Source organism: Eulemur rufifrons, chromosome 8, assembly GCF_041146395.1.
Source record: "Eulemur rufifrons isolate Redbay chromosome 8, OSU_ERuf_1, whole genome shotgun sequence".
Lineage (NCBI taxonomy): Eukaryota > Metazoa > Chordata > Mammalia > Primates > Lemuridae > Eulemur > Eulemur rufifrons.
In genome coordinates, this window is record NC_090990.1 from 111,776,905 (window position 1) to 111,789,479 (window position 12,575).

Genomic DNA, 12,575 nt, shown 5'->3' on the forward strand with positions numbered 1-12,575 from the left:
TATGTAATGCCAGAGTTTAATCAGTCCCCTGTTAATAAATATTTAAAGAATTCCTTGTTTTTGTTGTTTTAAATAATACTGTAATGAATATCTTTATATATCTTTAATTATTTTCTTAGGTAACTTGTACTTGCAAATGGGATTTCTGGGTCTGAGGATTATAAATATTTTTAAGACTTTTGACATGTATCACTAAATTGCCCTCCAGAAAATTATAACAGTTTATACTTCTAGGAGTAGTATATGAGAATTACAAAAAACCAAAGAACTTTGCCAATTTGGTAATCAAAAATAGTGTATTATCGCTTAATTTGCCTTTGTTTGATTTGCCTGTATGTACCATAGTAATTTATAGACTATCAAAAAATATGACCAGCTTTGATTTAGATTTTACGGTGGTTACTGAACAAGTATTTCATACAGTATGGCACGTGAAATTACTTGGATATTTCCTTTAGTTTTGTTTGCAAGTCATATTAAATTATTATTTATCCTTGCATTACCTGCTTTTTAACATAATCTTCAAGCCAGAATATTGTATTTTAAGATCTCCCATTTTATTCATTTTCTAAACATTTAAATAGTAATGGCAAATTCAGAGTAATTGAGAATGGGCTATTTGAGATCAAGTACCTTAAGAAGCTTGTATGTTGACACTAATACTAGCAACTAACTTCTTTTTAATTATTGTGGCCAGAAACATCAGATGAAAATGGTAAAACCCAGAGAGCTGATGATTTTGTCTTGAAGAAAATAAAGAAGAAAAAGAAAAAGAAACACCGAGAAGACATGCGAGGAAGACGCCTTAAAATGTACAATAAGGAAGTACAAACCGTCTGTGCTGGCCTGACCCGCATCAGTAAAGAAATTCTCACCCAAGGACAAATAAATAGCACTTCAGGAGTTAATAAAGAGTCCTTCAGGTATCTGAAAGATGAACAGCTATGCCGATTAAATTTGGGCATGCAAGAATATCGGGTACCCCAGGGAGTACAAACACCATTTATGACTCACCAGGAACATTCTATTCGTAGAAATTTCTTAAAAACAGGTACTAAATTTAGCAACTTTATTCATGAGGAACACCAGTCCAATGGTGGTGCTCTTGTCCTTCATGCTTACATGGATGAACTCTCATTTTTGTCTCCAATGGAGATGGAGAGATTTTCTGAGGAGTTTCTTGCTTTGACATTCAGTGAAAATGAGAAAAATGCTGCTTACTATGCTTTAGCAATAGTGCATGGAGCAGCTGCTTATCTCCCAGACTTCTTGGACTACTTTGCTTTTAACTTCCCCAACACTCCAGTGAAAATGGAAATTCTGGGCAAGAAAGATATTGAAACAACAACCATTTCAAATTTCCACACTCAGGTAAGGTAAAATCATTATTAAATTATTCAGTAAATACAGTATCTCAATAGTATTAACCTCATTCTGTTCCATAGCACTTACCAGCACACTTTTGATAAAAATTCACAGTGATAAAGGTGCTTCAGATTGTTTGTCTGTTCCTCTAATTGAAAAATCTTAATTGCTGAGTTCTTTGGGGTGAGAGTTGTTACTTACTTAAAGAAATGCTTTGTACATGTTATGCATCATTAGAGATCTTGATGGAAAACCAGTTTGAAAACTAATCTGGTCTTTTACAAATCAGGTGATGTTAGTATGGAGTATGTGATTTAGATCTGGTAGCTTCAAGGTAACTTTAGTTAAGGCTTACTTTTGTGTCATAATAAAACACATGAGGGTGTTGGCCTGTTTATTTGCCAGGTTTTTGCAGTTTTTGTTTTACTTCTTTCAGTAACTTGTTGGCAGTCTATCCCAGAAATATACCCCATTCATGTGACTTGGAAGTGTCACTAGGAAGACCGCCATAGCTTCTGCTCCTTCTGCCTATGCACTGTTGTAGGTGAAGACATTTTCTGAAGCCTTGCTTGGGCAGCTAGGCTTAAGTCAGCAGGGAAACGTTTCCTTTCTAACTAGTGGTTTTAACTGAACATTTTTTTCAGTGACGTTATTTTAGGGCATAAGAAGAAGTTAATAATGTGTCCTAGGTTTTTTTTTTTTGCTTGCTTTTCTCATATGGATTATGAATATGAATGGTCAGCTATAAGTTTGTACTATATTGTAGATTCAAGTTTAGTGAAGATTATTTTACTTTTTAAAGATTTATGGCCGGGCGCGGTGGCTCACGCCTGTAATCCTAGCACTCTGGGAGGCCGAGGTGGGCGGATCGTTTGAGCTCAGGAGTTCGAGACCAGCCTGAGCAAGAGCGAGACCCCATCTCTACTAAAAATAGAAAGAAATTATATGGACAGCTAAAAATCTATATAGAAAAAATTAGCCGGGCATGGTGGTGCATGCCTGTAGTCCCAGCTACTCGGGAGGCTGAGACAGGAGGATCCCTTGAGCTTAGGAGTTTGAGGTTGCTGTGAGCTAGGCCGACGCCACGGCACTCACTCTAGCCTGGGCAACAGAGTGAGACTCTGTCTCAAAAAAAAAAAAATAAAGATTTATGATTATATATCCCATTTTTTAGATTATCTAGTTATTTGCTGCCATTCATTTACCTTAAGATATATATATTTTTAGATAAATAGACTGTTGCATAATAAGACTCTCAGCTGCCTGCATTATAGTGGTCTCAAGCCACTTAAATTTATTTGAAACCTCCTCTAACTTGAATCTTTTTAGTGAGTCTTACCATCTTTGCCTCCAATGAGGGGAGTATCCAGTTTAGATTTACGAGCTTCAGAATTTCTCTAATTGAAGTTCTCTCTGCAGTAGAGAGAGCAGGAGCAGCCAATCTGGAGAGGTCGCAAGATGGGGCTGCCCAAGATGTTGGAACACGATGTGCAATAAAGGGCTTCGTCTTGGATTTTGGCCTTGTTACCACAATCAGGTACCGAAGTGCTGACTTTTGTAGTAGATTTTCTTTTTCCTTTTTTTTTTTTTTTTTTTTAAAGAGTTTTGCCCTTTGAAGGTTAAGGAATCCTATTTTTATAATATTGCAGAAGACACTGAAAACAGTTCTAATATGGTCCATAATCCCCGTAAGTCCTTACTTAACAAGGAAGGATATTGCTGAGAGCAGAGTTAAACATGCTTTATTACTTTAAAAAAGTGTCTTTTTTAAAAACTAAAAGTTTAAAAAAATGCAGCAAATTTTCTCTTCTGATTGATAGACCAGCAAGCACATCTGAGAAATAAGCCAGAAATTTTGGGGAAAAAAGTCCTGGTTTTGTAAGGGTGACTTTTTCACTTTTATATAAGTCTGTAATGGATCAAATTAGTATGTCAACAGACAGTATCCAGTCTAAATAGTTAATAAAAGAATATGTCTCAAAATATTCCCTGCTGATTTTTGTCTTCCAATTAATTTTTGAAAATGGAGCTGAAATTTAAATGACTGTACCAACAACTTACCTTGAGATTTACTTTGAGATTTACAAAATAACCACTTTTAAAGAACATATCAGATTATTATTAAATACTTCACCACATAATATATTGGGGACTATAGTGAATCTTGGGCTCTGGTGATCCTAGAACTTAATTTTATTTATGAATTAGTCATCGGAGAGAGAGAGGGGTATGGGGTGAATGTGGGAACTACAATTAGCCTGTGAAACTTTGATTTAAATTTGCACCTGTTAAATCTTTGACAGATGTTGGGATGGAAACTAACACAGTAGTTCAGATTTATTTAGTACTTCATGGTTTTGTAGAAATGCATTCACATTCATATCTGAACATTTGAAACTACCTAGGGAGTGGGTAAGCAATTTTATCTGTTTTCCATTGAAGAAACTGAGGCTTGGAGATGTTCATTGTTTGTTATCCAAGGTCATATAATTAGTAAGTAGAAGAGTCTAGGTGTAAACTTAGTCCACTTGAATAATGTCCACATAATTTTACCATATTCTGTCCTTATTTCAGCCATTGGAGAAGAGATTAGTGCTTTTATTTGTCTAACAGTGAAATTAAAGTATCTCAGTTTAAAACAATGTACAAAAGGCTTTTGTTTCTAGGTTTTTGTTTTTTTGTTTTTGAGACCGAGTCTTGCTCTGTCATCCTGGCTAGAGTACAGTGGTGTGATCATAGCTCGCTGCAACCTCAAACTCCTGGGCTCAAGTGATCCTCATGCCTCAGCATCCCAGGTAGCTGGAGCTACAGGTGTGCACCACCACTCCTGGCTAAGTTTTCTATTTTTTGTAGAGATGGGTTCTCGCTCTTGGTCAGCTGATCTCGAACTCCTGAGCTCAAGCAGTCCTCCCATCTCAGTCTCCCACAGTGCTAAGATTACACCACAGCATAGAATTAAGTGAATACCTGGGGTATTTTGGACTTCTATGTTTTATGAAATCTTATGAAGTTCTGTTAAACCTATAAATAAAGTCCAATAAAATTTTTATTACTTAGAGACAGTTATTGGAAGTCATTTATGGTTTAAATATGTAGCCATAATAATTACTCATGACTATATTTCAAGATAGTTTACTCAGCAAACATGTATTGAGCCTCTGCCGTGTACTGAACACTCTAATATTCTTAAAAGGACTAATTGCTGAGTTCAGTCTAGTGGGGGAGATGAATAAACCAGGCAGTTATAATACAATGTAAGTACTAGAGTAGAGGTATGCATGCATAGGGAAAACCCTATCATAGAAGTAACATAGTCTGTGATATTATGTAACTCAGACTTGAGGCGTTTAGAAAAGGCATTTTAAGGCATGTTATGCTTAAGTAAAGTCTTCTGATGTTGTTGAAACAGAGTCTTGCTGTGTTGCCGAGGCTAGAGTGCAGTGGCATCATCGTAGCTCACTGCAACCTTGAACTGGGTTTAGGTAATCTTCTTACCTCAGCCCACCGAGTAGCTGGGACTACAGGCATGTGCCTCCATGCCCGGCTAATTTTTTTTATTTTGTGTAGAGACGGATCTCACTATGTTTCCTAGGCTGGTCTTGAGCTCCTGGGCTCAAGGGATCCTTCTGACTCGGCCTCTCAAAGTGCTGGGATTACAGGAGTGAGCAACCATGCCGGGCCCTTGAGTACTGTCTTGAAAGCAGATTAATACTTGAGTAAGGACATTTTTTTTTTTTTTTTTTTTTGAGACAGAGTCTCACTCTGTTGCCCAGGCTAGAGTGAGTGCCGTGGCGTCAGCCTAGCTCACAGCAACCTCAAACTCCTGAGCTCAAGCGATCCTCCTGTCTCAGCCTCCCAAGTAGCTGGGACTACAGGCATGCACCACCATGCCCGGCTAATTTTTTCTATATATATATATTTTTTTTAGCTGTCCATATAATTTCTTTCTATTTTTAGTAGAGATGGGGTCTCGCTCTTGCTCAGGCTGGTCTCGAACTCCTGAGCTCAAACGATCCGCCCACCTCGGCCTCCCAGAGTGCTAGGATTACAGGCGTGAGCCACCGCGCCCGGCCAAGTAAGGACATTTTAAAGGAATAACAGCCTATGCAAATGCACAAGGGCATTTGAGAATGTGGTACTTTCAGGGAGCTGCAAATAGGTTGACATGGGAAGAGTATATGCTGACTATTAAGGGATGGGAGGAGTTGACACCAGGGGCAGAGAGACATAATCAAGATTGTGAAGAGCCTTTTATGATATGCTTTTAAAAAATTAGTACTTTTTCCTGAAAGTAATGGGGAGTCATTGGTGAATTTTAATAGGGGAGTGTTGTCAATTTATGTTTGTAAAGATTATATGGCAGTGTGGAGGATGGGACTGAGGGGGGATATGAGGAGAAACAAGAAGACTGGTTACTATAATGATCAGATCAGAACTTATCCATGTCCAAACTGGTATGGACACTAAAGAGAAAAGAATGAAATTTGAAAAATAATTAGAAGATGGAGATTAACTGGACTTGGTAAGGGAGAGGACAGAGTCTTAAGATGTGGTTTGGATAAATGGGTGGATGGTGGTACTGGTCAAAGTCAATACAGGCTTGAAAAAGCTGGTTTTAAGTGTGGAAGTGAGTGATGAGTACACTTTGAGATATTTTGAGTTGGATTTACCTCTGGGGATTTATGGGTAGAAATGTCTATTAGGTAGTTGAATATATGGATGAAAGATTAAGAGACATGTCTGGGCTTGAGATGTAGAGGTTAGATTCATTAACGTATTGGTGATCCAGGGATAGCATTAGAATGGAAAAGAGATGAAACTAAGGGTGGAATCCTTTGATGCATCCACATGTAAGTATGAGGCACGTGGAAAGAGATCAGAAAGAAAGACAGGTTTGGAAAGAATACTACGATACAAGTTTTTTAGATTTTAACAGTGATAGAGTGATTAAGTATTTCATCCATATGAAGGATCAAGTTACGTAAGGATGCAAAAGTGGTAGGCTGATCAATTAGGAATTTAATTGGAAACATTATCAAGACCAGTGCTTTGCAAACCATGGACATCTAAATACTACTGTAAATTGTGCCTTTTCTTTAGAACTTTGCCACTCAAAGTGTGCTCTACCTATGAATTTGGAACTACCAGGGAACTTGTTAGGAATGTAGACTCTCTGGCTCTTACCCAGATTTTCTGAATCAGAATCTGCATTTTAAAAGATCTCCAGGTGATTCATATGCCCATTAAGGTTTACGAAGCTTTAGAACTCATCTAGCAGGAGGAAGTAAAATTTTGATTTGTTTTGTGCAAGAAAAATTGTAACTTCTGTTATTTTTCCGTTTTTAAATTATTGTGGTGGCTAAAATTAGGATTCACGTGTAGGTGTTTCTTTTCTTTTAATATTCTGTAAAACTCAAATGTTTTAACACCAAAGGACATAAATTCATGATATTAATCGAAACACTAAGATGATCCATGTTTGATTACTTAACTGTCAGCAGTTGATACAGGATAACTTTGTAAAGTTAAGTTTCTAATCTAAAGGACTACATATGTATTGACACAATATGGTATCTTTATAATTCTGTACGATTATTCAGGTCTGAATATGTTTTAAATAGTCATTGGCTAAGTAAAAGTTTTGATCAAAAAGTTTGAATGTTTGTAGATTCTTTAGGTTAGGTAATGGAGAAAAATTAGTGTTCACTTAGAAATGTATTCCTCAAAAAATAAATCTATCCATCTATGTATATACACACACACTTTAGGAGTAAATATAATCTATCATATTTTTGCTTAGGTCTTATATTTTACTCTTGGCTACACAAAAACTTTTTAAATGGTTTTAACCTTTGAATTGTGATAGCTTTGCAATAAGATAAGTATGCAATCCTTCGCTCCTCCTGCTTTATGAAAATCCTATGGCAGCAGATTAATTAAAAATTTAAATCTTCTAGTCATTTTATGGACCAACAGGATTTTAGAACAGAGAGGAGCCATTTCCAAACTCTTGTTCTATAGGTAAAGAAAGTCACATTTTGGTTATGACCTTCCCCAAGTTTAAATAGTGGCAGATCTTCAAAGAGGAATTGCCTGTCCCTGAATGGTATTATTATATTCTATAGGTTAGAGATTATCGTAAATTATATTGTGCATATAATTCACTGGGGAATTGTGTTAAAATGTAGATTTTGATTTTGCAAGTCTCAGGTGGGACCTTATAGTCTGCATTTCTGACAGACTTCCAGGTGATGCTGATGTTGCTATTCAGTGGGCCACAAGGCTACATAGGTCTCAAAATCTATATATTAATTACAAACACAAACAATAACAAACACTAAGAATATAGTAAAGTTAAAAGGGAATTGTTTTAAATATCACTGTCTGAGACTCTTCACCTTATAGCAACTAAGTCGTTGAAGGGTGTAGAGGGAGAAGGGCATGCGTGCACACCCATGGGGGCGAGGGGGATCGGCTAATCTGCATATTTTAAGTTATAAAAAAATTTCTGTATATAATATTGAGGTCACTCACTGAGGATCATAGCTTTTAAACTTTACTTGGGTAGCAGTAGTTCTTATAAATGTTACTTTTATTATTCTATAAAATGATAATGTTATATACAATTGGAGTGTTTAATTTTTATGTCTGCTGTTCCAGAGGAAAAAAATGTTATTTGCTCAAAGTGTGTTGGGACAAAGGCCTTAAATGGGCTTATTCTATGTTCTCTGATCTTTGATTAATATAATTAATATTTTATAGTGAATTGATAGTGCTAATAAAGAGTGGAACTTGTAGAGTGGTTATGTGTCTTGGGAATAACTGAGAAATCCTTAAGGAACTCTATATATCAGTGTGTTATATAAAAGGAGAAATAAATATTTTAAGTATCATGCTTTATAAAATAAAACAGCATAAATAAAAATAGTAGGTTTGATTCTTTTTTTCTCTCATTCTAAGTATAGCTTATAATAAACTCACTTTGACCCACTCAAACTGACTGTGTGTTTTAAAATGGAAATGCCTTTTGATTCACAGGTCTTAAGGTTAGGAAGATTGCTGGCTATCTTTTTCATTTCTGTTTTTTAAATAATAAGCTTGAATAGACTTCTTCCTGAAACATGAGTTCTGTGGGATAATCTATCCCTCCTCCGCAAACTCCCGTATACAGGGTTTTCCATATAGTGCATTTCTAGTTTGGTGTTCTCCTGACTTATGACTGTCTTTTTTGTATATGTATTGGGAACACAGCTGAGCTTACTTAACTCTTCAGAAATTCCTACAAGATAATTTTGTAAAGTTGAGTTTCTAATCTAAAGGACTATATGTCTATTGATGTACAGCAATGTGCACAAAGTAATTGTTTAAGATTTTATAGATATTACAAATATATTAAATTTTTATGCAAAGCTAACTACTATTTTCTCATAGGCATATTTCTGTTTGATCCCACATGCTTCTTCCCTCTCCACTTTGCCTTCTAATTTTACTAAAGACTGAGTTTTTCCTATTGACGTAATGTCTGCTTCTATGGCAGCCTTATTTTTTACTGTTCTTTGGTTTCCACTTACCTCCCTCCAGTCTTCCTAACACTTGTTTCTTACTTCACTGTGCCCCATACATACATTTTGGAAAGGGTAGAACTCAATTTGTTCTTTGCTTTCAGGTGCCATTTCCAGGCCAGATTTTTTCCAAACTTGCCAGATCCAAAGAATAATCTGGGGTTGCTAGTGCAGGATACACATTTGAATCTCAGCTTCTTTTCCTGGAAATTCTGATTCATTAGGTCTAGAGTGAGGCCTGAGATAAGTACCTCAAGTGATTTGATTCCTATAATCAGCCAAGTATAAGAAACACTATTTTAAACCATATACTTCATCTACCATTACTCTAATTCTCTTAATTTGACCTGTAGATACCATCTTCTTAAAATTTCATAGCATCATAGACTAAGAGATAATCATCTAATCTCTACAAAATGCAAATTAAAGAAAAAAATATTTGGATTGGTAATCATTTGGGACTTTGTCTTTCTGTAAGTTTTCATAAGGCTCCCATTGGTCCCTCAACATTGCCTGGGAAGCCTACTTCTTTTCTTTGTTCAGCTTCCTTGCCTATTCTCCATAATTACTATTTAAATGTTTTTATCTGTATATATCTTTTCCTCATTCCCTCCTGTTAGAGAAGATATCCCATATCCTCCTCAAAGGCTAATCTGAAGAAAAATGACCTCCAGCCTAGAATTCCCTACCTTTCTAGAGGTATCTCACTGGAGAAAAAAAAAAAAATCTACACATACACACACACACACACACACACACACGCGTATACTTCAGTAATAAATATAATTTATGATAGTTTTGCTTAGGCGTTATAGTTTATAATTATTCTGTTCTGGATTCCATCTGTTAGTCTGCTAAGGTTTTTAAAAAATTGTTGTAAAATATACATAACATAAAATTTACCATTTTAACCATTTTTAACTGTTAATGTAGTTCTGTGGCATTAAGTACATTCACAACATTGTACAACCATCACCGCCATCCATTTCCAGAACTTTTTCATCTTACCAAACAGAAACTGTACCCATTTACTTACGATCTTTAATGTCAATTACCTGCCCCCACCCCTCCAACCTTTGCCTCCTCCATTCCCACTGGAGGAAGAGTATAAATTATATTAAATGAATTTCTGCTTTGTATGTGTATTCCTTTCTCTACATAAGTAAATCTTTATCCGAATTTTTGGTTTATTATTTCCATGTATCTTTTAATATTTTACTATGTATGAACAGAAAAACAGTATGTTACTGTGCATTTAAAACTTCATAAATAGTATATTGCATGTATCCTTCTGCAGATTGTTTTGGTTCAACATTCTTTCTGAGAATTATTTTGATACATGTAACTCAAGTTCATTCATTTTAACCATTGTGTTTAGTATTTCATTGGGTTACTGTATCCCAATTTATTTACTATTGGACATTTAGCTTCTTTGCAGTTTTGTAATATTACTGTGTTACAGCAAACATTTGTGTATCTGTTTATCCGCATGTATATCCTGGTTTCTCTGTTTGCCTTTTCTCCTGTCTGGCATGTTATGACTGTTGCCTGGTTTCAGTGACTCAAATAAGGTCTCCCATGTTTGAAAAGTCTTTCTTCTACTATTATATTTTGATTAGTAGTGTAGATAGGTGTGGAATTCTAGGTGGGAGGTCGTTTTTCTTCAGATTTATAAAGGCATTGTTCCAACGTTTAAACTTCTAGTGTTGCCATTGAGAAATCCAATGCGGTAAATGATTCCTGATTCTTTTTCGGTGTTCTGTTTTTTCCTTTATGGAAGCTTTCAAAATCTCTTTACTGTAGAATTTCAGAATACCAAGGATAATGTGCTTTGAGATAGGTCTTTTTTCTTAAAAAATTACTATGAAATATTTCAGACATACAAAGAGATATAAAAAATAATAACAAATAGCTGTGTTCCTACCACCTGGCCTAAAAGATAAAACATAACTAGTGCAATTGAACTATGCTCCCTCCCCCACCTTTTTAATATGGAAGCACATGTCCTTCTGTTAGAGAAATTTTTCTTGTATTCTTTCTTAATTTCCTTCTCTCAGTTTTCAGTGTTTGTTTTTTCTCAAACTTTTTGGGGGGCAGGGGGACAGGGTCTCGCTCTGTTGCCCAGGCTAGAGTGCAGTGGTGTTGTCATAGCTCAGTGCAGCCTCCAACTCCTGGGCTCAAGCAATCCTCCTATCTCAGCTTCCTGCAGAGCTGGGACTACAGGTGTGCACTACCACAATTGGCTAATTTTTAAAATTTTTTGTAGAGATGGGCTCTTGCTGTTGGCCAGGTTGGTCTCAAACTCCTGGGCTCAAGTGATCCTCCTGCCTCGTCCGCCCAAAGTTCTAGGATTACAGGTGTGAGCCACCTCGCCTGGCCTGAAACTTTTTTTTTTTTTACTACTTTTATGTTAGGGCTCCTAACTGAACCTCTAATTTTTTCATCTTTCTTTTCTTATTATATTTTTGTCTTTTTTCCCCTCTACTTTCTGGGGGGATTTAACTATCTTCTTAATGTTGATTAATTTCAGCTATAATCTTTTCAATTTGAGAGCTTGTTCTTGTTTCCTTTTTTTTAAAATAACTTCCTGTTATTGTTTCATGGATATAATATCTTCTTTCATCTATCTGATATTAATACTTGTTTTGAAATTTTCTTTTTTTTAACAAAAATTTTTTTTGAGACAGAGTCTCACTCTGTTGCCCAGGCTAGAGTGCCGTGGCATCAGCCTAACTCACAGCAACCTCAAACTCCTGGGCTCAAGCAATCCTCCTGCCCCAGCCTCCCGAGTAGCTGGGACTACAGGCATGCGCCACCATGTCCGGCTAATTTTTTCTATATTTTTAGCTGTCCATATAATTTCTTTCTATTTTTAGCAGAGACAGGGTCTGGCTCTTGCTCAGGCTCGTCTCGAACTCCTGAGCTCAAACAATCCGCCCGCCTCGGCCTCCCAGAGTGCTAGGATTATAGGCGTGAGCCACCACGCCCGGCCTGAAATTTTCTTTTATGCTCTAAGTTGTCTCTGTTTTCAAGGTTTTTTTTGTTTTGGTCTTCTGTTTATGGTAGATGTTTTCATCAAACATCTGGTGATCTGTTCATATTTAAATGTGAGTCAGTATAAAACTGATTAGAAACTCTGTGAATACATAGGGTAGGGCTTATCATTTGATGACTGGGTAGGGAATCTGGTTATATCATTATGAGAATAACCTCAGATATCAATGTTTAGAGATACTTTTTTTCTGGAGCTTTTAATTTCGATAGCTAAGAATCCACCACATTTTTGCCAGAGGGCAGAGTAGATTATATACCTGTCTGCTAGAATTCTTGGAGCTGAGCTATAGAAGGAGGTAGGTGATTGCATTGTTAAATGAATGGAGTTTTAATCCCTTGCTTTCATCGTTGTGTCTGTAATCATTTTGGTTCACTTTCTACACAAATAGATAAGGAAAGGAGTATGGAGTTAGGGAGGTGAAAAGTAAGTAAATAGAGGAGTCTGAGAAGCCCTTAAGCAGATCTTAAACCCATCTCCTTTGTTTTTCAGTTCCATGCTTTGTTCCCTACCTTCTAGAAAACTTAGCCTTTCCATGGTTCTGTAGCATAAACTGGCTTTTTGGGTATTCTCTCTATAGGTACTTAGTACTCAGA

The 12,575-nt window shown here is 36.2% G+C and overlaps 1 protein-coding gene across 1 annotated transcript in view; it reads left to right on the forward strand.

Annotated features, from left to right (window-relative positions):
• Positions 1 to 12,575, forward strand: part of RSBN1 (round spermatid basic protein 1) — a 52,133-nt gene that overhangs the window by 12,393 nt on the left and 27,165 nt on the right. Inside the window, exon 2 of the mRNA XM_069478954.1 lies at positions 698 to 1,371. Within this exon, the coding sequence (XP_069335055.1) occupies positions 698 to 1,371 (674 nt within the window). The remainder of the gene's footprint in view (positions 1 to 697; positions 1,372 to 12,575) is intronic.